General features: G+C 48.7%; 1 protein-coding gene across 1 annotated transcript in view; it reads right to left on the bottom strand.

The window, feature by feature from the left end:
* The window catches only part of LOC147889172 (zinc finger (CCCH type) helicase family protein), a 174,901-nt gene that overhangs the window by 133,347 nt on the left and 16,187 nt on the right, over positions 1–25,367 (bottom strand). The window contains 1 exon segment of the mRNA XM_087391904.1: positions 22,056–22,233. Coding sequence (XP_087248030.1) covers positions 22,056–22,233 — 178 coding nt within the window.

Below are 25,367 nucleotides of genomic sequence, written 5' to 3'. Positions count from 1 at the left end.
GGTCTGTCTACTAAATCCCAGGGTGTCATTCTTCAAAATAGCATCCATTCAGCCTTCATGGCTGCTTGCCATTCTGGTATATCATTCGCCTCCTCAAACGATCTTGGCCCATCAATCTGAGCCACCAATGCAAATTTACAATAGGATTTCTCAAATTGCGTTGAGATCTCCTTCAGTCACACAAGACTCCTGCAAATCCTGACATATCACCTAGAATCTTCTTCTCCATTGTTGGTGGCTTCTTAGGCTTTTGATGCCTCTTACTCTGCCTCTGACCCCTTAGACTCTTCATCCATCTCCTTGATTGCCAACTTGGGTACTGGTGGGGATTCTTCTAGAGCTTCTTGTGTCGGCTCCTCTAGTTGGAACTGTGTCTCCTCGAAGACAACTTCCCTCCTAATAAGAATCCGTTTTTTATCTGAGTCGAAGGTCGATGTGCTTTCGACTCTTCACTATACCCGACAGATATACACTTACGGCTCCCAAAATCCAGCTTCTTTCTTTCATCCTTATGGGAGGCGCTAGATTGGGCCAAGGAGGAGGCGTAGCCCCTTGGGATCCTGCTATTGGATTTTGAGATCATCTTTGGCTCAAGAGCACTCCCACTGTCCCTAAGCAGAGGCTGGATTTGTTTGATCCCGAAGGGAGGGGACCGCTCGGACATTCGAAAGTGGAGACCGATCACTCTTCTAGACACCGCATACAAGATCTTAGCCAAGGTCTTGAGTTTGCGGCTACGACCCCATTTAGTCGACATCATCCACGACACGCAAACAGGTTTTGTCCAAGAGCGTAGCATCCTCGACAACATCTTCACCTTTTGGGAGGCGCTAGATTGGGCCAGGGAGGAGGCGCAGCCCCTTGCAATCCTGCTGTTGGATTTTGAGAAGGCCTACGATCGAGTAGAGTGGTCCTTCTTAGAGGGAACGATGCAGAGGTTAGGCTTCTCAGACAGGTGGATCAGAGGGGTCTCCACATTGTATGCAGGGAGTTCCAGTCAGATGTTGATTGGTGGGTTCACTGGGGAGGCCTTCCCGCTCACCCGTTGCGTGAGACAGGCTTGCCCACTGGCTCCCTTCCTCTTTCTCTTTGTCGCGGAGGCGTTGGGCTATTACCTGAGGTCGCAGACGGTTGGCCTCAAAGGGATGAGGCTACCGATCAAACAGGAGGAGGTGCTTGTAGACTCGAAGTTCGGAGATGATACGGCCTCGTATGTGGAGGGTTCGGAGGATAGCCTGGATGCGGTCAGGGGGGCTCTTGAGGTATATTGCACCGCCTCAGGGGCAAGGATCAACTGGGATAAATCAATGACTAAGGTGTCCCATGAGATTCTTCGGTGGGGCACATTGGTAGGCTTCAGGTGGATCCCGAGTGGCCAGTCGGCGAGGTACTTGGGATGCCATGTGGGCATTGACATCTCCGCAGAACAGCAGATAGCCCAGGTCCTTGAGAGTGGACAACGGCCCGGCTCACTCCTTGCGAACATGGTCTAGACTCCCAGCAGAGGCAGAGGCACGATTGGAGGTCCTTTCTCATCTGAGAGGGGCCAGCCAGAGGATGGTGGAGATAGAGGCAGCTATGGAGGGAGGGACTGCAGGTCTTCACTCTGGCACACTTGCTAGGACAGTTCTCTAGGACGGGTGTACCTCTGAGGATTTAGTTGTAACCGCAGTCGCCAACCCCCACGAGCGCGCGGTTCTATGATGTGGGACCGGGCGGACTACTGCAGCCCTCGATCACAGGGGATCAGGAGATGGACGGGGTGTTAGGCCAGGTGGGTTGGCAGAAGGTCAAAGTAGTGGGACGTTTGGGCAAGGAGTGGTCGATCGACCCTTCTTGCATCACAGACCTAGATGCCCCCCGCTAGAGACTATGGTTATGGGAGGGACACCCTCTTAGCGAGATACAGTGGGACCCCGAAGAGTGGTTATGGCTGGTCAGAGCAAGTCTTTGAGAGAGAGTGGAGGAGGTGCCTTTCTTCTCGTACACCACGCGGATAGGACGTCGCATCTAGATGGACGCAATGGCCTGGACCCCTTCACGAGAGACATTGGAGTGCGCAGCAGGTGCCCGAGGAGTAGTGGGACATTTGGGCAAGGAATGATAGATCGACCCTTCTTGCATCACAAACCTAGATGCCCCCCGCTGGAGACTATGGTTATGGGAGGGACGCCCTCTCTGCGAGATACAGTGGGACCCCGAAGAGTGATTACGGCTGGTCAGAGCAGGTCTCTCAGAGAGAGTGGAGGAGGTGCCTTTCTTCTCGTACACCATGCGGATAGGACGTCGCATCCAGATGGACGCAATGGCCTGGACCCCTTCACGGGAGACACTGGAGTGCGCAGCAGGTGCCCGAGGAGGTTCGATCGAGATTTTGACCCGCCTGTGGTCTAGCCTTCGTCCACGGAAGATATCATGCTTCTTTTGGATGGTCGCACACGGTGGTCTCCTAGTGGGCCCGTGGCTTGAGCAGATGCGGGTGGATGGCAGCTGCCACAGATGTACAGTCGGAGCTATGAAGACTATTCCTCACTGCTTATGGAGCTACCCAGCAGCTCAGAGGATCTAGCTCAGAGGATCTAGCTCAGAGCGCTTCGAATTGTGGCACGGCTTCAGAGCACGCAGAGAGATTTCACGTGGGGTATGGCAGCTTGGCTTACAGAGGGGGGCCACGCCTTCTCCATAGACACGATCTCGCCAGCTTACCGGATACAAGGTCGGAGCATTCACAGCATTGAGCTTCACTCAGCGACTCCCTCCCCTTTTCACCATCCCCCTCAGTCGAGAGAGGATAGTGTCTGGGAGACGATGACCAATATCACGGCCTAGAACATTTGGGTGGCCCGTTGCAACTGGGTCATGGGCCAGCACCATGTTCCTCCGACGGCTATACTGGTTACCATTTGGACGATGTCATTTATACGATGCGATCCATTTGGGAGCGTGGCGTTCAAGGTTCTCGAGCTACCAACGTTAGACAGGCACGTTTCTGCAAGGCTTAGCCTACAAGTGTATTTTATGATCTCACGCTGCAAGGGATTCCCTGGCTGTATAGTCCACCGCCGTGGTTGTTACCCCCTGTTACAGAGAATCCCTAGGCAGTGAGTTGGGATCTCTGGCAACAGGCGGGTTTTCTTTCAGCCCGTTTTGTTTTTGGCCACGATTGGCACCTTTCCAATTTTACCAATCTGTATGGTTGCATTTTGAGCATTAATAGAGTTGAGGTCTCTGGGCTTCCAAGCCAATGCCTCCGATGCAGATAGATGGGACCCTTCGCTCAGGACTGCATGAGAGGCCAGGGTACGGAAGCTCCTCAACCTAGGCAGAAGCAGGGGGCTCCCCCTCAGCCCAAGCAGGGGCAGAGGGCTCCCTAGCATCGAGCCAGGCAGCCAGATCGTCAGCAGCACTCGCAAGCACCTTGGGTCGAGCCCTCTCAAGGGACGTGGACCAAGGTTGAACACAAGAAGCCCAGCATGGCAGCCATCAAGCGTCGCAAGGTCAAACAGTGTGAGAGAGCCCGATTGGCAATCCCCCAACCTCAGGAGAAGCTAGCAGAGGTTGCTCCTATGGAGCAAGAGGAGGAGACCTTCGATCTCCCGACTGAGCCACAGGCGAACTTGCTCTTTGCAATATTGTAGTGGAGGGGGGATCGGTCTACTCTTGCGTGTTGGGTCTCACAACACCTCCCTTGTGATAGTGACTTCTCACTCAACTTGCGATCGGCAACGGAAAACCATCACTCGTCATCCCCCCTTACTCTGACTGGGTGGACAATACCATTAACCAAAGTAAAACACAATACAATCATTTTTGGGGAGAGACCAAGGGCAGAGTACCTCTTATTGACTCCAAATACATTCAATTTAAAGGAACAACTCAAGGCTAAGAACCTTTATTTGACTCAACACAAACACACAGCATCATTGGTCATCATCTATCACCTTAGAGAGGGATAGATCATGTAATATAGCAGATAGAGCTTGCTCCTCAGGTCCAATAGATGTGGTGTATATATTCTCGAGCTTGCCCAGTGTCTCCTTGGCTGAAGTAGTGAGGTCAAGATGATGAAGTAGTTTGTCAGCCAACCTCACACCAATAAGCGTTAGTGCCTTGTCATTCTTTTCATCCCAAGATGAGACTTGTGTGGATTGATCTTCACCACGAGGGCGAGGCTCCATGTGTGCAAACTGAGGGAACAAACTCGCAGCACCAGCTCAAGAACCAGCAAGTATGGCGGCTGGTCTTAGGACGTGTTGAAAACCTCCGAAAATGCTCCGTTGAAGGCGGCTATGCAGCAGCAGCTCTAGAACCCTGATTTCGGCGATGGAGAGCTCCAAAACGTCCTTGGAGAGTCACACGTGTAGGCGCCTCTTGTAGGAAGTGCCGACCCGCAAGCAAAGAGGGAGCCAAAGGCCTAGCTACAGCTCCAAGAGGGCTTGAATGAAGTCAGCTGGATGCAAGGACAGAAAACGGAGGTGAAGTAGCTATGGAGGAGGTAAAACAGGACGAAAATGGAGCAGGGATGAGGCTGCTGCAGGCTGCAAAAAGAAGGGCTGAAGCAGAATTAGGGTTAGGGCAAGGGTGACGTGGCAGCTATGGAAGGTGGCTCTGATACCATGTCAGAAACATGGTGAGAGAGAGAGAGAGAGAGTTAGGGTGTGAGGAAATAATGCTCAAATGAAGACATGAAGAAGGCTCTTATTCATTCATCAAGTGTGACAAGACAAGTGAAGTACAAGCCTTATGTAGGCTACTCACTCACACTCTAGCACCTAGTGCATATGGGATAAGTCCTATGATGACAGGCACTCACACAAGACTCACACACATAGACTAGTACTAGATCACCTAGTACTACACACAAACACTTCACACCAGCACACTCTTTGACTATGATATCTCCAACACCCGCCTCCGCCCCCCCCATCAGTCCCCCCCTCCCCATGCACCTGCAGTCACCCGTACGTCACCCGTACCACCCGCCCACTCTTTGACTATGATATCTCTAACACCCGCCTCCGCCCCCCCCCCCATCAGTCCCCCCCTCCCCCTGAACCTGCAGTCACCCGTAGCGCCCGCCCCTCCCACTTCTTGTCGGCTCCCCTCCCTACCTCCAAGACTGCAGCCCCTTCCTCCCCCTCCGCTACCCATCCCCCTTCTCTCTCCAAACCCGTGCCTTCAGGCAAGGGGGTGCCAGAGTCCTCTCCCTTGCAATAGGCCTCGAGCCCCTCTTCCTAGGCGCTGCCTAATCCTCGTGTGTCCTCCCCCACGCAGTAGAGCTCAAGAGGTCTGTTTTCGCAGCTTCCAGGTCCCAAGCCTTGTCCAGGACAGCCTCTACCTAGAGAGTTCTGGCGGCTAGGACCGTGGAACTATCTTGAGATCCCTGACAGATACCCGATGGCTCTAGAGATGTGTGTCCTGATTTTACAGCCCCGAGGACGCTCTATAGGAGTGTTTGGCTCGCGGTCGCGCCCTTTCTAGGGGTTTCTCTTCACGGAGTCTGGAGAGGAGCAATGGACTCCCACACTATTCGACCTTATGATGCAGTAGCAAATGTTTGACATGCTGGAGGAGTGGCTTGGGCCCTAGGGGAGGGAGATGTGGATCACCCATGGTCACACCACCACTTTTCCACTTGGCTTCTCAATTGACCGTTGAGAGCTGGGTGTTGCAGTCTGTGTGCTTCGCCTTGCACCCGAGGTTCAACTGAAGCAGGCCACGTGTTGGACTCTACAGCTTTGTGCAGACAGATTAGGGGTTGATTCCTCATTTCTGAGGCAGTGGGCCACCAAGCTAGGCATCAAGCCAGTTATGCCCTTGGTTCGACGCCGTACTGACATAGATTACCCATCTAAACCCGTAGCGAAGTCCCAAAGGTCTCAGGTTTCAGTACAAGCTCCCACTCATAGGCGAGCTCTGTTCTCCACTCCCCCCACCTCCCCATGACTTGGAACGTGCACGGGCTCCATGACCCCATGCACGTCAACAACCGCAGCATCTGTTACTTCGACAAGAGTTGCAGAGGGCAATGGTTGGGTGGCCAATGGACTCTCTCGATCCTGGAGCATATGTTTTCAGCCGCAAATGTTCGATGTAGACGGCACCTCCTTTCAGGGAGGGGCCCTGATGTATGGTCCCTCGCGGTTGGCAGGAGTGGGGGGGTCTGCATTTCGGTGTCCCACTCCGTTGGAGTGGATGTGTACAATCAAGGAGAGCTCATCCCAAGCAGAGCAGTATGGATGGGTTTGAGGGTCCAGGATTAGGGTTCTCAATGTGTATGCCCTAGCTTGCAGACAGCAACGACCCGCCTTCTGGAGGCGGTTGACGGAGTCCCTCCCGAATGTGGACTTGTGGATTGTTGGAGGTGACTTCCACAATCTTGAGTTTGAGGAGGACAAGCGCGAGGGTGCTTCTTATTCCGAGATGCCGACTTCGGAAAGAAGCACTTGGGAGCGATTCATTTTCTCGATCTGCAGTCGGGACCCCTGGAGGGAACCGGAATTCTCTACTGGTAGTCTTAGTTTCTCCTTTGGGCAACGGAGGCAGGATGGTCTACTTCAGAGACTAGACAGATTCTATGTCGGAGATTGGGCCATGCATAGGGGTGGAGCCACCGGTATTCTAGTAGGGACTACCTCTCGGACCACTCCCCTATCATTCTTAACCTAGAGCAGCCCCGTCGTGCGTGGCCTACCACAGAGAGGGGTCTGCATTCCAAATGCTTTGTGTCACCACAATGTAAATATCCTAAGTCAAAGTACAATTGACCATTTATTGTCATATGTCTTTTCTAAGTCCGAAGAAGAGCACAAGGAACATCTTGCTATAGTGTTTCAAGAGCTAAGAAATCATCAACTCTATGCAAACAGCAAAAAAAGTGAATTCTTCCTGGAAGAAATCCATTACTTGGGGCATATAATATCCAAAGATGGGATACGGATGGATCTAGCAAAGATCCGTGCCATTCACGAATGGCCAGAGCTGAAAACTGGACATGAAGTTCGAAGTTTCCTAGGCTTGTGTTCTTACTACAGAAGATTTATCAGGCATTTTGCGAAAATAGCCGCTCCACTCCACGATCTTACTAAGAAAAATGCAGCTTTCAGATGGGGAATTCCTCAAAAGACAGCCTTCACCACACTCAAAGAGAAGCTGACTAAAGAGCCAATCTTAATAGTTCCAGATTGTATCATCCATTTGATGTGGATTGTGATGCTTGTGGGGAATGTGTTGGGGCTGCATTGCATCAGAATGGTTATGTAGTGGCCTATGAGAGCAGGGGACTCCGGGATGAAGAAAGATATCTGGGAATCTATGAGAAAGAGTTATTGGCTGTAATCCATGCCATCCATACATGGAAGCATTATCTTTTGGGTGCAGATTTTACAGTTAAAACATATCACCAAAGTCTGAGATACTTTTTGACTCAAACAAAGCTTTCCGAGAAGCATATGAAATGGGCAAACATGCTGTCAATGTACCATTTTCAGATTGTCCATACTCCAGGAGTTCAGAACAGAGTGGCAGATGCCTTGTCCCGAAGACCCCAGGTCAACAATGTAACTATTGCTTATCATCAGGACCTGGAAGATATGAGGGACCAATATGCTAATGCTGCAAATTTTGGTGAGATTTTACAACAAATGCAAGAGGGGCAGTCCACCAATCACTATTCCCTGAAAGATGGGTATCTTATGAAAGAAGACTGCCTATGCATTACTCAAGAGATGAGGAACAAGATTTTGGAGGAATTACAGCAACAACTCAAGCACTAGAGAGCTATTTCTTTTGGCCAGGGATGCGGAAAGATATACATCAGTTTGTTACTGAATGCCTTACGTGTCAGAAAGTTAAGTATGATAGACGAAAGGCACCTGGCATACTTATGCCTTTTCCCGTGCCTCAGGCACTGTGGGAAAGTATTACAATGGACTTCATTTTTTATTTGCCAAGATCCATAAAGGCGGATCATATGGCTAAGCTTTTCATGGCACAGATATTTAAGTACCATGGTATGCCTAAGTCCATTGTCAGTGATCGACATCCCAGAATGACCTATCTATTCTTGATAGCTTTATTTGATAATATGGGGACAAATCTGAATTCTTCTTCTTCTTTCCATCCCCAGATAGATGGTCAAAGTGAAATAGCAAATTCTACAGCATTAGATATGCTGAAATGCTACGTGGGTGACCAAGGTTCAGACTCGGAAAAGTACCTACCATTAGTAGAGTTTGCTTACAATAATACAGTACACAGCTCTACAGGGAAAGCCCCCTTTGAGGTCATTTATGGGAAGGTGATTCTACCACCTATCCTGAGGACCAAAAATGAAATATTTGCAGCTGATCAATTTGTGAGAGACCTCTAGATAGCTTACAGCGAAGTCCGGACAGCAATTGAAAGGTCTCAAGAGAAGCATAAAAGAGCTGCAGATAAGCATAGGAGACAGTTAAATCTCAAGGAAGGGGATTGGGTACTTTTGAAGTTCGAGAAAGCTAGGCTCCGCAAGTATAAACGCAAACAGAAAGTGTGTGCAAACTTATCTTCCATGTACTACGGCCCTTTTAGGGTTACAAAAAGAATAAATGAAGTTGCATACAGGTTGGCATTGCTAGAGCATTGGAGGATTCACAATGCATTCCATGTGAGTCTTCTAAACAAATTCCAAGGGCCAGAGCCTACAGAGCCGTATCAGAGAATCCACCAGAAGTGGATGAGAGGAGGTCCTTCAACCACAGCAGATTGTGTACCATACTATACGCAAAGGCCCTCAGGGCAAGGAGTTTTACAAGTATCTTGTAAAATTCAAGAATTATACGGCATTGGATGCCAAGTGGATGGATGAAGACATGTTGTCCGATCATCCACAGCTTTTGGATGTTTACAAGGAAGCTTTTCAGTTGAGGTCAACTGAATAGAAGCCGAGGGGATGTCACGACAATGTAAATATCGTAAGTCAAAGTACAGTTGACCATTTATTTGATCATAATTAAAGAGTTTTCATATGTGTTAATTATGGTCAAAGAGTTCTTTTAATGGTCAAAGAATCGACTACGGTCAAAGATACTTGACTCTGGTCAAGTAAACCTAACTTCGATCGAGGAGACTTGGTTTATTACCAAGAGGGTTAACTGCGGTTAACCAGAGAACCACAGAGCTGACTACGGTCAGAGAGAGTTGACTTCGATTAACAAGACTTGGCATGCGCCAAGAGGATTAACTACGGTTTACCGAGATGTGCCAACTTCGGTTGGAGAGACTTGATTATAATTAAGGCGCCTGGACCCTTGGTCAAAGCCCCTTAATTATGATCAAGAGTGTTGACTTCGGTCAACCAGAGAATAAATATATTTTTTTATATTTGTTATGTGTGCACATGTGTTTAGTGGGGACGCCCACCGTGACTAGAAATTAGTCCACAGTGTGTTATTTGCATGCAAAGCGCTAACAATTAATGGGTGCCATGGTGGTGCACTTTCATTAATTGTTGCAGGTACTAGGAAGAGTTATTTTCCTAAGTGCTACGAGAGCCTAACAAGCATCTAGGAGGCGGTTCACATGACCAAGTGCTTCGAAGACTCCAAAGTTGCCCTTAGTGGCATGTAATAGGACTTAGTCTAGATTTTAGACAAGTGGCATGTTGCCAATTTAAAAGGAGCTTGAAGCTCTTGTAATATGGATTCACGTTGGATTTTTATAGTCTAGATTTTAGACAAGTGGCATGTTGCCAATTTGAAAGGAGCTTGAAGCTCTTGTAATATGGATTCACGTGGGATTTTTGTAGCAAGCAGCTCTACCCTGAACTTTTGTAACAGCTTTCTCTCTTCATGAATAAAAACCTTCGAGGGGTCCCGCCCGACATTTTGTCCTGGGCCCTAGTGCATCTGTAGAGAGAGGGAGTGAGAGAGAGCATAAGAGAGAATATTTGCAGTAATTATCTGAGCAAGAATTCACTTTGCTCCTGGAAAAGGATGTACAGCAGAGTATTACAGCTATTTGGCAGCAGCCTAAGCCCCCCCCGCAGGGAGATTGGGCTGTGTGGGCAGCTGAAGCGATTCAGCAAAGCAGTGAGGAGCTTCGCACCCATGCTATGCACCACCGTCATACTCTAAGAGAGAGAGAGAGAGAGAGAGAGAGAGAGAGAGAGGGCTTTGCAGTGGGACTTGGCCTCCATTAAACGTCTTCGGGAGCAGGATTCAAAGTCACAGTGGATAGCAGACCGGTATGAGTACGCTCGCTTGGAGCTTCAAGGTACTCAGGTGAGACGGGCTGAGTACTCCTACCACTCCTCTAGATCTCGGTGGGTACAGCAGGGTGACAGGATGACCAAGCAGTTCTTTCAGACCACTGGCCCTAGATCAGCTGGCGCACAGTTGTAGAGATTGAGAGACTCTAGTGGGCAGATACACTCGGATCTGCACGAGATCTTGGAGTTTACCTCGGATTTCTATCGGCGCTTGTTTTGGCAGCCCAAGATTCAGTTTGGGCGCACGTTTCGGAGGTGGTCTCCCGGAGTGTGAGCAGCCAGTCAGTTAGATGCGCCTTTTTCGGATGTGGAGCTTTGGGAGGCCCTTTGGGCTCTTCCATCCCAGAAGTGCCTCCGGGTAGACGGGCTGTCCCCGGCTTTCTTTAGGTGCTTCTGGGAGTGCATTCATACCCCCCTCCGCTTGGCTTTTCAAGAGATCTTCGACTCAGGCTCTCTCCCTTCAACCCTGAGTCGTGGCTGGATATGCCTAATCGAAAGGGGGGGGGCTCGCTCAGACCTGGGACAGTGGAGACCGATCACTCTCCTTGACACTGCGTACAAGATCTTGGCCAAGGTCTTGAGCTTATGGCTTCACCCTCACCTAGTGGACATCATCCATGACACGCAGACACGTTTTGTCCAAGAGCGTAGCATCCTAGACAACATCTTTACTTTCTAGGAGTTGGATTGGGCCAGAGAGGAGTCTCAGCCTCTCACAATTTTGCTTGTGGATTTCGAGAAGGCCTATGACAGAGTGGAGTGGTCTTTCTAGGAGGGCACCATGTAGAGGCTTGGCTTTTCGGATCGCTGGATCAGAGGTGTCTCAGCCTTTTATGCAGGTAGTTCGAGCCAGATACTTATTGGTGGCTACACCGGGGAGGCCTTTTCGCTTTCCCGCTCGGTTCGGCAGGGATGCCCCCTTGCCCCTTTCTTATTCCTCTTTGCAGCCAAGGCCCTAGGGTATTTTCTGAGGTCTCAGTCGGCGAGACTCATCGGGATGAGGCTCCCGATTCGACAAGAGGAGGAGCTTTTGGACTCAGAGTTTGCAGATGACACAGTCCTTTTGTAGAGGGCTCAGCTCAGAGCTTGGATGCAGTTAGGGAGGCCTTGGCAATGTATTGTCTAGCTTCCGGCTCCAGGATCAACTGGATCAAATCAGTCGGCTTTCTCGCAGCGACAGAGGAGGTACAGGAGATCCAGGATTAGGGCTCAACACTAGGCTTCCGGTGGATTCCGAGGGGGCAGACAGCAAGATACCTTGGCTTCCAGGTTGGCATTGATATTTCAGCAGAGCACAGATCTCTCCGGTCCTAGAGTGTTCGGCGCAAGTCACGGTGGCAAGAGGCACGCTCTCCTAGATCTCTGTATCCGATGGGCTACATCGAGAGTAATGCCTCGTCTCTGCCAATCCTCTCTCGTGTGTGCTCTAGTCGTCCCATGTGTCGTGTGTTGTCTCCACGTCACTCCTCCAACCACATCCTAGTGACGGGTCTCACTGCTAATTCATAGTGCTCTCGCCTCCTCAAGCTCCTCCCTCGCGATCTCATCTAGTGTTCGCTCGAATGCGTAAAAATCAGTGATGCGTGTCTATGCTCGGTCTAGCTCAGTATCCTGAGGCATCAACTGTAGCTTATCTGTGGCCTCTCGCACAAGGGAATCTCTGTGCCTCCGCATCTCAATCACGTAGAGCCCAATGCAAACCTGGTCGGGGAAATGTGCAAACCTGGTCGGGGAAATGTATCAGTCATGTGAGTGGTCTGAAGCTGAGACAGTGCTATTGCCCTCGGATCTCATAGTAGGCCGGACAAACACATAGAAAATGCTCCTCTATCTCGACCTCCCCCATCGTGCATACTCTATAGACCCACTGCTCCAGTATGGCCAAACCTCCTGAGCTTCTGGTATGACTCAACCTCCTGGAATACTTGTTACTTCAGCTGAGACGCTCACAACATTTCCCCTATGGTGGACGGTGATGATATTAGTCGTGTAGTCAATTCGAGGATTGACTTGCTGAATCCAAGGCATGCCCAGTATTACATCAACACCTTGGATGTGAGTCACCATTAAAAACAGGTGATCCAAGTAGCCCGAATGTGTACTTGGAGCTTATCAATGAGAGGGCACGCTATTACTTCATGAATGTTGACAATACCTTGTACAACCTGATGTGCTCCTTTATTTTTTCCCAATCTTTGAGCTAACTCATGGGATATGAAATTGTGGGCAGAACTACTATCAATCAAGAAAAGAGCAGAATTATCTTGTACTTGTTTCCGAACCTTGAGTGACGTATGAGCATTGTCATCACCTTCTTTCTGGACAGCCACCACCTTATTGACCACCGATGCTGCCTTCTTTAGGGCTGCTTCTTTGTTGCTATTGTTTTTGGTAGCTAGAGATTATTCGTAGAAGTTGTGGCCTCGCTCACCACACTAGAAGCACTGGCCTTCGGATTAAGTACTTTTTCTTTTGTTGAGAAGAGAGAGCTGAAAAATATTTTCTGCTTCTTTGGAGGGAGTTGACTTCCTTCCTACTACTTCTTCAGGGCCTCTTGAACTTTGCAAAGCTTATCTCCAAGGGGCACTCTTCGTCGATCTGTCCTTCGTGTTCTTGAACTTCCGAGTTGTCTGCGCAACCTCTTCCTTGGGATTGGGGCCCTGATTCATGAGTTCCCACCTGGTTACTTTCCAAGACTTGGATTTGTTGGGCTATATTATTCAAAGAAGTACACAACTCATGGAGATTGGGGGTAGGATCAGGACCGTGGGTAGCCATAATGGCAGAATGACTCAATGGGCAGCAGATAAGTAAAGACTCAATGAGAGAAAGCACAAAGTACAGGACAACTACCTAGGCTCTGATACCAATGTAAACTACTCAGTGCTTTTTGACAACTTGGAGATAGGGAGTTACAAACTTTTTACTCAAATTTTAAGGTGCTCATGGATGCATACTAGAAGAGATTGCATGAGAGGGTGAGATCTTTTAAAGCTTGACAATTTGCTGGATATGAATAGCAATAAAGAGATATGCACAATTGAAATTTACAAAACTCGTTGACAGTACACTTGGGTTGAGGGGCTAAGACGGGACCCCCCCCTTATCCAAGCTCACTTTATTTCTTGAAAAAGAGATACAAGACCAAGGTGCAACGCACCTCCCAAACCTATGAACTTAGTTGATGACTATGACCTAGACGGAAGACTTAGGAACAACTGTAGAAAGAGATAAACAGTAGTGAGAATGACTCCATGGCTGAGACTAGAACGTACTCAGCTCCTAGACAACTCAATCCTCAAGGAAGAAGCCTGTAACAATCACCACTTCCATCCAGCATTAGTTGCAAGACTAGTTATCTAGAAAGAGAGCAATACCAACATGAAAATGTGCTGCAAATGAGACAAACTTGAAATTACAGACTCCCCTCATGACTTGACTCCTTTGGAGATGGAGTCTTTGATGCTTTTCCAGCCCCCTTGGATGGGAAGAGTGAGAATAAGAGGCTGGAATGAGAACTACTCAGAAAAGAGGCTTGTAGGCTAGAGAGAGAGAATCTAAAAGGAGTGATGCTTTTAGAAGAGTGCCATGGCTGCTCCCAGGCTAGCAGATGGGAAAGAGATGCTGTTGCTGTCCCAAAAGTGCAGAGAAGAGGCTGATTTCTGCATGGGAAGGGCTGGAGCAGTAGAGAGAGAAAGCTTGTAGAGAGAGTGTGTGTTATGGCTGCTCCCAGGCAGGGGAAGGAGGGACGTACTGCTGCTGCTCTGGAGGAGAGGAGAGGGCTGATTTCTGCAGAGGGAAAGAGCCTAAACTGTAGAGAGAGAATTTCTGCACAGTAGAGAGAGAAAGACTGGCAGAGGAGAGAGAGAAGGGCCTGGAGAGGAGTTGGCTGGTCCCAAAGGGTGGAAGAGGGGCTGCTGCATCAAGGGAGAGAGGGAGAGAGGCTAAAAACGAGTTTTTCTATCGGAGGGGGAAGGCCCTCTTTTATAGGCTGAGCCCCCCCCTCAGCCAAGGATAGGAGGGACACTTGGCAGCAGATTTTGGTGGGCTGCATGGTGGGCTGCATGGGGGCTGCAGTGACAAGTGGTGCCATGGTCCATGCATGGCTCTCCACATGTCCCCACAGGCTGCCATACATGTCAAGGCTGCCATGTCAGCATGCCACGTCACCCAAAAACCCTAAAAATACAAAGTGGTCAAAATTCCATTCTGATTTCACTGTCGGATACCTAACAGCTTGTACTATCCAATGACGTACTCCAAAGTCACAAATGAGCCATAACTAGGAGCTCATTAGTTTGTCGTCTTATCTTGTATCTCCATGTCTCTTTGGCATGCTTCCAAGCTCACACCCAAAGCCTGGAGACATTCTCTTGAATGGTTGCTAGGTCGGAATACAATCTCTGCAATTGATTGGTCCCATAAATCAGGTGGAGTGTGATTTCCAATGTTCCTCCTAAAGGAGGTCATAACTCTGTGGGACACTAATGCCCGTAACCCCAACAAAGGGGGTCCACCTTCAAATGCTAGACCTTGCCCCCATGTACCTAATTGAACAGTAGGAAAAACAATTTTATTCTTTTGCAAAACATATCAAATATAAAACTAAAAGAAAAATTACCGGTGTAAAGCCATGTGACTCTCTCTAATCAGGCCAGAGCACCCTTCCCACGTGTAAGTCGTGCTCTGGCGGCATGAGTCATCGTGAAGATTGGTCCTGTGAATACTGCCCTAGGTACGTGTAGGACTGCACTATCTCCACTGGCTCCCCTCGGTAACTGAAACTATGTCGACGTCGAAGTCGATGAAGCACTGCTTGGGATGTGTTAAAGATCATAACCTTGGTTTTCCCAAGGTTGACTATTAGGTCCCTCTCGTGTTTCTGCAATCCCTCGGCTGAGGACGAAATGAGGACTATGTCATCTGCATATAGTAGTACCTGTACCATCAAATCAGCCAATAGGGAGCCTTCTCCTCCTAGGCGATCAACAAAGGATGTGATCTCATCAATGTATAGCCTGAAGAGAGTCCGTGAGAGGGGGCAACCCTGCTTCACCCCTATGGTGCTCTTAACCCAATCTAATAGCCCCACAGGAGCGCGGACTCACCCTCTAATGGACTCATATACTCATCATGACCTCTAGGAGATGCAGCTCCTGTAGTCGCCTGATCAAGTGAGAGCGAGGGACTATGTCAAAAGCCTTCCAAAAGTGCACGAAGCAAGTGTAGACCTTCTGGCACCTCGACTTCACCTCCTCGATGATGGCTCTCAAGTTAAAAACATGGTCCAATGTGGAGTGTTGTCTCCGAAAGATTGCCTGCCCAAGAGCCCACTATCCATGGTCCTCTGTATGGCTATTGAACGCCCTCTCCAATACCGATCCATAAATCTTAGCCAGAGTATGGCCAATCATGAGAGTGCGGTGGTTACCAGTATCCATGGGGTCCCCCGCCTTATGTATTGCTATAATGGTGGTAGTGCTCCAAGTAGGTGGGAAGCCATGGCATACTACATGGTTGAACAGCCGATAGTCGGGTCTGGCCCTCGAAAGGATTTGACCACCTCATCAATCCTACGAGTGAGAAAAGTCCGCTTCTTACGTTGTGTCATCTGATGTGAGATGCGATGCGCCTCAAATGAGGTCAGGTGTCGCAAGGCCTGCTCGCATGTGAGATGAGATCTCATCTCCTTACATTCATCATAGTACCAGGGGTTCTGAGGCATCTTCCTAGTTGGGGCATGTGTGGGTCGAGTCGTAGGGAAAGATATGATGGCAGCCTCATGTAGCACTGAAGCCAAAGAGGCTGAAACCTGAGCAAGATCTACATCCGCTCCATGTAGGGTCGGAAGCTCTCAAGCTAAGTGACTCACGTAAACTAGATCAAGAGTCCGGTCAAAGTGAACATGGGTCCGAGTGGGCACATGAAGGACTCTCTCTATGACTAGCTATTAAGCAACTAGCAATCCCCAATTTCTGGGGCAAACATACCAGCTGGCAGGCCAGCCAAAAGGTCAGCCAGCAGGGCCAAACCAGTGGCCAGAAAGGCCAGAAATGGCCGACCAGCTGGCAGGCCCACCGACCAGCTGGCCGACCAGCTAGGTCAGGCCTATAAAGGCACTAGCCCCCCCACACTCTCTATGACAGGACAGGACCTGCAGCTGCTCCTCATCTCCGCCATCCTTCGCTGCAGCCCCGCCTGCTCCAGATCTACCTCTCCTCTTCAGATCTGCTCCTCTGCTCCAGATCTGCTCCTCTAACTTCAGCTCTGTCCCTTCAGCTCTGTCCCTTCTGCTCTTCAGCTCCAGTTCTGCTTTCTGTCATCTTCTCCTACGACAGGACAGGACCTGCAGCTGCTCCTCTTCTCCTCCATCCTTTGCTGCAGTCCCTCCTGCTCCAGATCTGTCTCTTCTGCTCCTCTGCTCCAGATCTGTCCCCTCCTGGTCCAGATCTGTCTCTTCTGCTCCTCTGCTCCAGATCTGCCCCTTCTGCCCCAGATCTGCTCCTTATCTTCATCATCATCGAGCTACACGGAGGACTGCGTTACGCTCCCTCTGCTGCTATCTTCTCTACAGTTTCTCTACATGGAATCATCTTTCTGATTCACCTCAGCCACGGTCCTTGAGACACAACGGCTTGAGGTTCTTGTATTCAGTTTTTCATATTACCGACAGGCACTATGTTTTCTGAGTTCCGTTCTTCAGTTGTGTCTGAGTATTGTCTATTTTTTTATCGCTCCACTGCAAACCCTATCATTTCTCTATATGGTATCAGAGCCATGGTGATCTAAAGACCCCAGATCTATGGTGATCTAAAGATCCTGCTTCTTCAAGGAGGCCATAGGTACGGGGAGCATCACTCCTATGAACATATCAGTTTCCTCTTCATTCCGCTGCGCACTAAGGGAGAGAACTCCATCCCTCCCTCCCTTTCAGAACTCCATCTTCTACTTCCATCCCTCCCTCCCTTTCAGAACTCCATCTTCTACTCCCATCCCTCCCTCCCTTTCTTACCTCCATCTTCTACACCCATCCCTCCCTCCCTTTCCGGTTTCAGGCTTGACACCCCCCATTCCTTCGAACAAGGAGGTCATGATCCTTCAACTCTACCAGATCTCCATTGGCATCGACTTCTAGGATCTACAAGTTCTCCCTAGGCGGGACCCTTTCTATTCAGTTGTATCTTGATGACTGTTGTTTCGAATTCTTCTACATTCATGGAGGCGGGGATAGACTCCTCTCTCCCGAGGTTCAAGATCAGGCACACACTGGCTCACTGTTCAGCTCCGACCTCTTCCTTTGGTGAAATCCTATCATCTCTGGATTATCAGTGCTGCTACGACATATTTGTTCTTTACCTTTGTTTTTCCCTTCACCTTTCGGCGGTGAGAGGGGGTGGCTTATTCTCTCAAGCTTCACAGTGTTCTTATTTATATATGGTATCATACGTGTAACTCAGACACTTGAGGAAGTGAACAATTCCCTTGCAAGGGCACTCCTCTTGTGATCACCTCTTGGGCATTTCACAGGGATAGCCACCGCCACCATCGACATCCCTCCACGAAGCTCCAAGCACACAATGTCTGCCCCTCCAAATTGGCAATTGAGAGGGGGTATTAAGCAACTAGCAATCCCCAATTTCTGGGGCAAACATACCAGCTGGCAGGCCAGCCAAAAGGTCAGCCAGCAGGGCCAAACCAGTGGCCAGAAAGGCCAGAAATGGCCGACCAGCTGGCAGACCCACCGACCAGCTAGCCGACCAGCTAGGTCAGGCCTATAAAGGCAGTAGCCCCCCCACACTCTCTATGACAGGACAGGACCTGCAGCTGCTCCTCATCTCCGCCATCCTTCGCCGCAGCCCCGCCTGCTCCAGATCTACCTCTCCTCTTCAGATCTGCTCCTCTGCTCCAGATCTGCTCCTCTACTTCAGCTCTGTCCCTTCTGCTCTTCAGCTCCAGTTCTGCTTTCTGCTATCTTCTCCTACGACAGGACAGGACCTGCAGCTGCTCCTCTTCTCCTCCATCCTTTGCTGCAGTCCCTCCTGCTCCAGATCTGTCTCTTCTGCTCCTCTGCTCCAGATCTGTCCCCTCCTGCTGGGTCTGCCAGCTGGTCGGCTATTTCTGGCCTTTCTGGCCACTGGTTTGGCCCTGCTGGCTGACCTTTTGGCTGGCCTGCCAGCTGGTATGTTTGCCCCAGAAATTGGGGATTGCTAGTTGCTTAATACTAGCCTGGTAGTGGAAATCCAGAATGTCAGGTATGAGTGATCAGCAGCACCGAGTGGGGGAGGGGGTACTACAAAGTCGTGAATCTAAGATGCAAAGGCAAGACAGCCCATCAGGTAGTCCACAGTGCTTGTCCCCCCCCCCCCATGTGGGAAACAAGTGACTCCACCGGATGATGGCCATCTCTAAAGGCCATTGTATATGATCAGATCATGTACTACTCCCATCACAAGTAGGTGCCGCCCATACCCTGTCACATGTGGAGCATCTGTTGAGTGTCTCACTATCCCCAGCTCAGCTGCATCTAACTCTGGTACTATGAGGGAATCGGATGCAAAGTCAAGTAGTCCCACCTAGTTGTCCCCTATGCGTGCATTGAAGTCACCAAGGAGGAGGGTGTCACCCTGTCTAGAGAACTCTGTGATATCATCATGTATACTCTCATACGGGTTGTTCCCTTCTATGGCAACCTCACATGCATAGGATCATGTATCCGGAGGAAAGTAGCACACCGCAATGAAGATCGGTCGTGCCTCTGGTAGCTGAACTCTAATCCACATGTGCCGTGCATGTTCCTCTTTCCTAACCACTGGCCTGAGAGCTGATTTGAAGAGGACTGCCACACTCCCAGAGCCCCGTACTCCACTATCCCTCCTCAGTTCCCTCCTATGGTCAGAGAGAGAGAGAGAGAGAGAAGAAAGAAAGAAGAAAGAAGAAAGAGAGTTTATTAGCGTCCTCGGGGGGCCAAAAATGACCCATGGGAAAGAGAAGGTTAGGGTGTGAGGAAATGATGCTCAAATGAAGACATGAAGAAGGCTTTCATTCATTCATCACGTATGACATGATACGTGAAGTACAAGCCTTATATAGACTAAGCGCACACACACATGTACCAAGTGTATACGAGATAAGACCCAGAGTGACACGTGGCACTCACACATGAACTAGTACTAGAACTCCTAGTACTACACACCAACATATCACATCACCACACTCTTTAGCTACGATATCTCCACCACCCCCCTTCAGAGCAAACAGTGTGAGACCCAACATGCAAAATAGGCCAATCACCCCTCCACCGCAATACTGCAAAGAGCAAGTCCAATTATCCAAAACCTCATGTGTGATAGTGACTTCTCATTCAGCTTGCGACCGGCAAGGGCAAACCATCACTCGTCACCCCCCTTCCTCTGAACTGAGTGGTTAGTAAAAGACAATACATTCATTTTTGGGGGACAACCCAGGGCACAGTACCTCTTATTGACTCCAAATACATTCAATTTAGAGGGACAACTCAAGGTTGAGAACCTTAATCGACTCAAGATAAACACAGATAGCATAGGGATCTAGAAAGCCCAATCTTGGTCGTAAGAGTCCTTGTCCTCAAGAGAGAGGCCGTGAACCTCTTTTGTAGCTGCATGTATCTCCTCTAGGGGCTCTTCAAGTTCAGCTTGTTCTTCAGCAAGGAGATTGGCATGGTGCTTCTCTTGTTCATGTTCCTTCTTCTTGAAGCAAATGCTTGATCACCAAGAGAGGCAAGAGAGGCTTCCTTATTGCGATAGTCCTTCTCAATGAGGAGTGCCACCATATAATCAAACGTGGTCAAGGCAAAGGACTTCAAGATTGTGCTCAAAGCGAGAAATTCCATACATACGTTTCATAAGGACAGCCATCTTATCTTCATCATTAGGTGGACTCTTCAAACTTGAAAGTTGTTGAACCAGAAATTGAAACCATACTAGATGATCTCTCAACTCATTACTCTCTTCCATTTTCAAATCATAAAACTCGAGCTTTAGTAAAACTTTAGAGTTAGTGATTTTATTACCAAACAATGTCTCGAGGCGATCCCAAATCTCCTTCATTGTTGACTTGAAGTCCACATGATAGATAAGAGTGTCGGCCAAGCAAAGACCAATGAGGGCAATGGCCTTAGCATTCTGTTGCTTCCAAATCCTTTGGTGTTGCTGATCCAGTAACTCAACCTTGTCATCCTCAACACCATCCCAAACACCTTCGCGCATAACAAGCAGCTACATCTTGGTTTGCCATGTGGGAAAACCTTCCCCTTTGAATTTCTCCACGAGCAAAGAGCTAGAGGACAATGAAGTCATGATGGCAAGGAGCTTGATGAAAGCGGACAGCAAGCCCGAGTTGCAAGGAGGAGGCTAAAGACAGCCAAAGGACTGCTCCAAAATGCGAAGCAGTGACCTAGAGCAGCCCTAAGATAAATGAGAGGCAAGGAGCCTCCCCGGAAATGAGTGTGAAGGAGGCGGCTCTGCAACAGCAACCCTAAACAGCTTGCAAATGCAAGCAGCTGCTCCAAAATAGGTCAAAGAGACCTCCAAATCACCGGAAAAGCTGCAACCGACGTGGGTGAATGAACAGCTCTGCTGCAGCCAGCCTGGAAACCCTAAAACGGGATTGTAAATGTGTTGAAATGGCTGGAACCTCCACATGTGCAACCTTGGTCTGCTTCGAAATGCACCAGCACTAGAAAAATGCTCCGAAATGTGAAGGATGGCCTCCACGCAGCACTTGGCAGGGCTGGAACTGCTTGAAAACACCTCGAGACACCTTGAAATGTTGGAAAAGGTGGCCAGAAGTGTGCAGCCATAGGGCTATGCAGCAGCAGCAAGGTGGCAGAAGAAGATGCTCAAAACAGGATCAGACAGCAGGGAAAAAGAGACGAAATGAGCACAAAAGGAGGCGGCTATGGAGAGGCAGGCTATGGTGGAGTTGAATGGGCACAAAGGAGACCAAATGGCTGCAGGACAGAGACGAAAATGTGCAGGGCTGAAGCAAAAAAGAGCAGGGCTGAGGCAGCTGCAAAAATAAAGGCTAGAACAGAATTAGGGTTTTGCAATAGGGTTAGGTCTAGGATGACATGGCAGCTATGGCAGGGCAAACCTTCTATGATACCATGTTAGGAACATGGTGGGGGGGGGGGGGGCGGAGAGAGAGAGAGAGAGAGAGAGAGAGGGTTAGGGTGTTAGGAAATGATGCTCAAATGAAGACATGAAGAAGGCTTTCATTCATTCATCAAGTATGACATGATAAGTCAAGTACAAACCTTATATAGGCTAAGCGCACACACACATGTACCAAGTGTCTAAGGAATAACTCCAAAGTGACACGTGGCACTCACACATGACTCACACACATGAACTAGTACTAGATCTCCTACTACTACACACCAACACATCACATCACCACACTCTTTGGCTATGATATCTCCAACACCGCCTTCTTCTCTAAGACTTTCACAAGGTTGTGGTGGCACTTTCAGCCTCAACCTTGGTTATTTTCGACCTCATTTTGAGGTGTCATTATCATGATGTATTTCTGCCTTGAGCTTGCTCTTGCAGGTTTTATTCATAACTAATGGAAGTCTATTTTTGCAAAAAACAAAGAATGTTTATGAGGTAAAATCATTTTTAGGCTTATGTGGATACTACCAGCAATTCATCTCCCTATTTGCAAGGCATAATAATATGCTCCAAGATTTTCACCATTTTTATTAATTTCTATGGCAATGTGACATATGTGACTTAAATTATGCTCTTAACTTGGCGTTGAACCTCACCTAGCTGTTACGACCTTCTTTTGACCGATGTGATACCCAACTTCCTCCCCAACTTGGCATCCTCTTTCTTGAGCAACAACTTTCGAGATGGCAACAACAGCAAGCCTTCGTGGTTGAGTGCAAAGCACAGGAGCAAATCCCATTTCCAAAAGCATTTGTGGTACTTGAGAGCTCTTTCCTGTATTCAGTTCAGAAGTTAACTACTGAATATCCAAAAGAAGGAAGAAGGGAATAAGGGGCAAAAGAAACATGTGGGGACCATAAAACATTGCTTGCATGACAATTTGAATAGTCAAATTTTTAACCAACAAATGCAAAAGACTCTCTAATACACCAATGGTTATATACAAGAAAGATTCAAGACCCTCCTAAGCATGCCTATATTTCTTGTGGTTATATACCTAGATGAATCCAGGAACATTCCCAAACTCATCCTCTAAAAACACAACATAGTGCAGTTTCAATCTCATGAGAGTCACTCATAAGATTGAAAACCATAAACTCCATCACACATAGCAAGGACTAGCTACTATGACATCCCAACTGACGTCATCAGCGCCCAACAGTGGGTGTAGACCATAGTATAAAAGTATGCTCTCACACATACAAATCCACACACCCACACATACTTGAGCATCCATTTATACGAAGTCTTCGTACTGAGTTTCTGTCGACACTCCGGAGGTGAAGGGCAAACTCAGCCATGACGAAGGCTAGCACTAAAGGAGAAGGCTAATCAAAAAGTAGTCCAAATCTCTTCATTCAAGCTACAACTGCTTGTGAAGTCTAAACGATTTCATTTTAGTCTCTCCCAAACGAGCATCTAAATCTAAATCTAGCTGATAGGGCAACGCACCATTCAAGATAGAAAGAATTATCACAATACCAGCACTGTATTTCTTGTGGTTGTTTACCATTCTATTGCAAGCTAAAAACATTGACTTCCCATGCAAAGGATCTTCTACAAATGCATGGTTGACCATCAATTCAATACCCTTAAAAAAAGGTCCATGTGCTTTGCTTGTGCAAAACAATTAAAGCAAAACAAAGGGCCAAAATTGTGCACCAATTGCATGGTTCTAGCACAAAAAAGTCATTACACTTCTATGTTGAATGACATTGAGGCTCACCTTGTCACTATCCAAATACCTTTTTCCCAAATTCATGAACTAAAGTACAATGGTCAATATGGCTAGTGTGGTAGCATTGTGAATGTCTTCTTGGACGTTGACAGAGTGCAACGATTGCTCCCAAGGTTCTTGATAGATGATGCCATAGTTTTTGTTGCAACTAAAGTGAAAATTGCAATATGTCATGTCCAAGATTTATGCATCGGTACTTGATTCCGAGGTCAGCAGATTTGAGGAGTGTCGAGGACTTAGAGAGCAGCAGGACAGGCGAAATTCGGCGTGATAATGAACCATGGACCGCATTCTCACGCTCAGATGTATCATCAAGGAGGCAAGGGCGCAGAAGTAGAGGGTCTATTGTTGCTTTGTGGATTTCTGCAAGGCATTTGATGCGGTTACGAGAGCCCGCCTCATACGGCGCCTACAGGATTTGGGTTACGACCAAGAGATCATTTGGGCGGTCATGGCACTTTACGAGAGAGTTTCAAGCAGAGTCCGAGCAATATCTGGGTAGACAGACGAGATCATGAGCACTATCGGGGTCAAACAAGGGTGTCTATTATCACCTACCTTGTTTGGCCTCTACATTGACGAGCTTGAGACAGTGATGCAGACACAGGGGGGGTAGGTTGCTCTCTTGCAGGCACGCTGATCCGGATATTGCTTTACGCAAATGACGTGGCTCTCTTGTCTTTCTCAGTAGAGAGGCTCCACAGACACCTTGACGCACTACAGACCTTTTGTGAGTCTCATGATTTAAAGGTCAACCTAGGTAAAACCAAAGTTATGATCTTCAATACATCTCGAGCCGTCATGCGCCAAGAGCAGTTTGCATTTGATGGGTCACCTGTTGAGATGGTTTCATCATACACTTATCTAGGGGTTGTCTTTTCCGGACCCATCTTCACTATGAGACCCGCGATGCAGGAACGCTTGAGCAAAGGATATGCTTCATTGACCAAACTAGAGAGGCAGTGCTCCGCTCACACTTTCAAGATCCATGGACCAAGGGGTTGCTTTTTGACTCCCTCGTCCGTCAAGCAAGGATGTACGGCAGCCCATCTTGGGGGGACTAGGCTTGTCGGATACAGAGCGGGCCCGTGTAGAGCAGCTACAGGTTCTCATGTTATCACGGATGATTCCTCGTAAGCCATTCGTTCCTCACCAGATCATTCAGGCTGAGTTTGGGTCACCCCCATTACAGCTAGATGTTGCATTTCAGGTCATCACGTATCTGTACCGAGTCAAGGAGTATGGGGATTACACCTCTGGGCATAGCAAGCTACCATGGCTAGCACTGTCCTCTTTTATGGTAATTGCAGCAGGAGGGGACCAGAGGTGCTGATATGCATGCACAGAGAGATGGTTTGAGCGACTGGGGCTCCACATGGATAGACTACCTCCCTTCCAATATAGCATGGATGCTCCGTTTTCTCCCCTCCTATCACAGGAGGTCAACCAGGTTATCCGCAAGGATCTATTACAGCTACACAGATTTCGGACTTGGTTGGGACCGAGTGAACTCCCAGTGAAGCTTAGCTTCTACAGAGATCACTTCTTACATATCACAGCGGAGGGCTTCATTGACCCACCAGGATACACTCAGATTTACTTACCCCACTCACTGAGGATCTCTCTTGGGCAGTTCCGAGTCTCTTCACATAGACTTCGTATCGAGAGCGGCAGAGCAGAGCGACTACCTGGGGAGAGGCGCATATGCACACTATGTGACATGCAAGAGGCTGAGACAAAGGAGCACTTCATCTTCAGATGTCCTGTTTACTATGAGATCTTAGGGTGTTTCTATTGCCTCTTCAGAGATAGCTATGGGATTTTGGCCCGGTTCCTCTCCTACCCAGACCAGCGATGTTTGGCACGTTTCATTCATGAGGTACTCAAACACCGCAAGAGGACACTTCGAGCACGGAGACAGGAGCAGACTTTTTCCTTGGCTGATCCCACTCAGAGCTCTATCACGGAGTTTTTTCAGCCAGATCACATGGACCCCCATGAGATGAGGCCTCGACATGATCGTGACCCGGAGCCTGTGACCCGACAGCTCAAACAGAGGGTTGACACACAGATCACACTTGGGGACATCCCCTCACTGTTTAGAGTCGGAGCCCGACCGACAGGGGTCATAGTAGCCTTGGTTAGACGCAGAGCTACAACCAAGAGACGT

Source organism: Dipteris shenzhenensis, chromosome 20 (assembly GCF_047967505.1).
Source record: "Dipteris shenzhenensis isolate YYH24624 ecotype China chromosome 20, Dip_SZ_1.0, whole genome shotgun sequence".
Lineage (NCBI taxonomy): Eukaryota > Viridiplantae > Streptophyta > Polypodiopsida > Gleicheniales > Dipteridaceae > Dipteris > Dipteris shenzhenensis.
The sequence above is the reverse complement of the archived record's forward strand: the minus strand, read 5'-3'. Positions and strand labels throughout refer to the sequence as shown.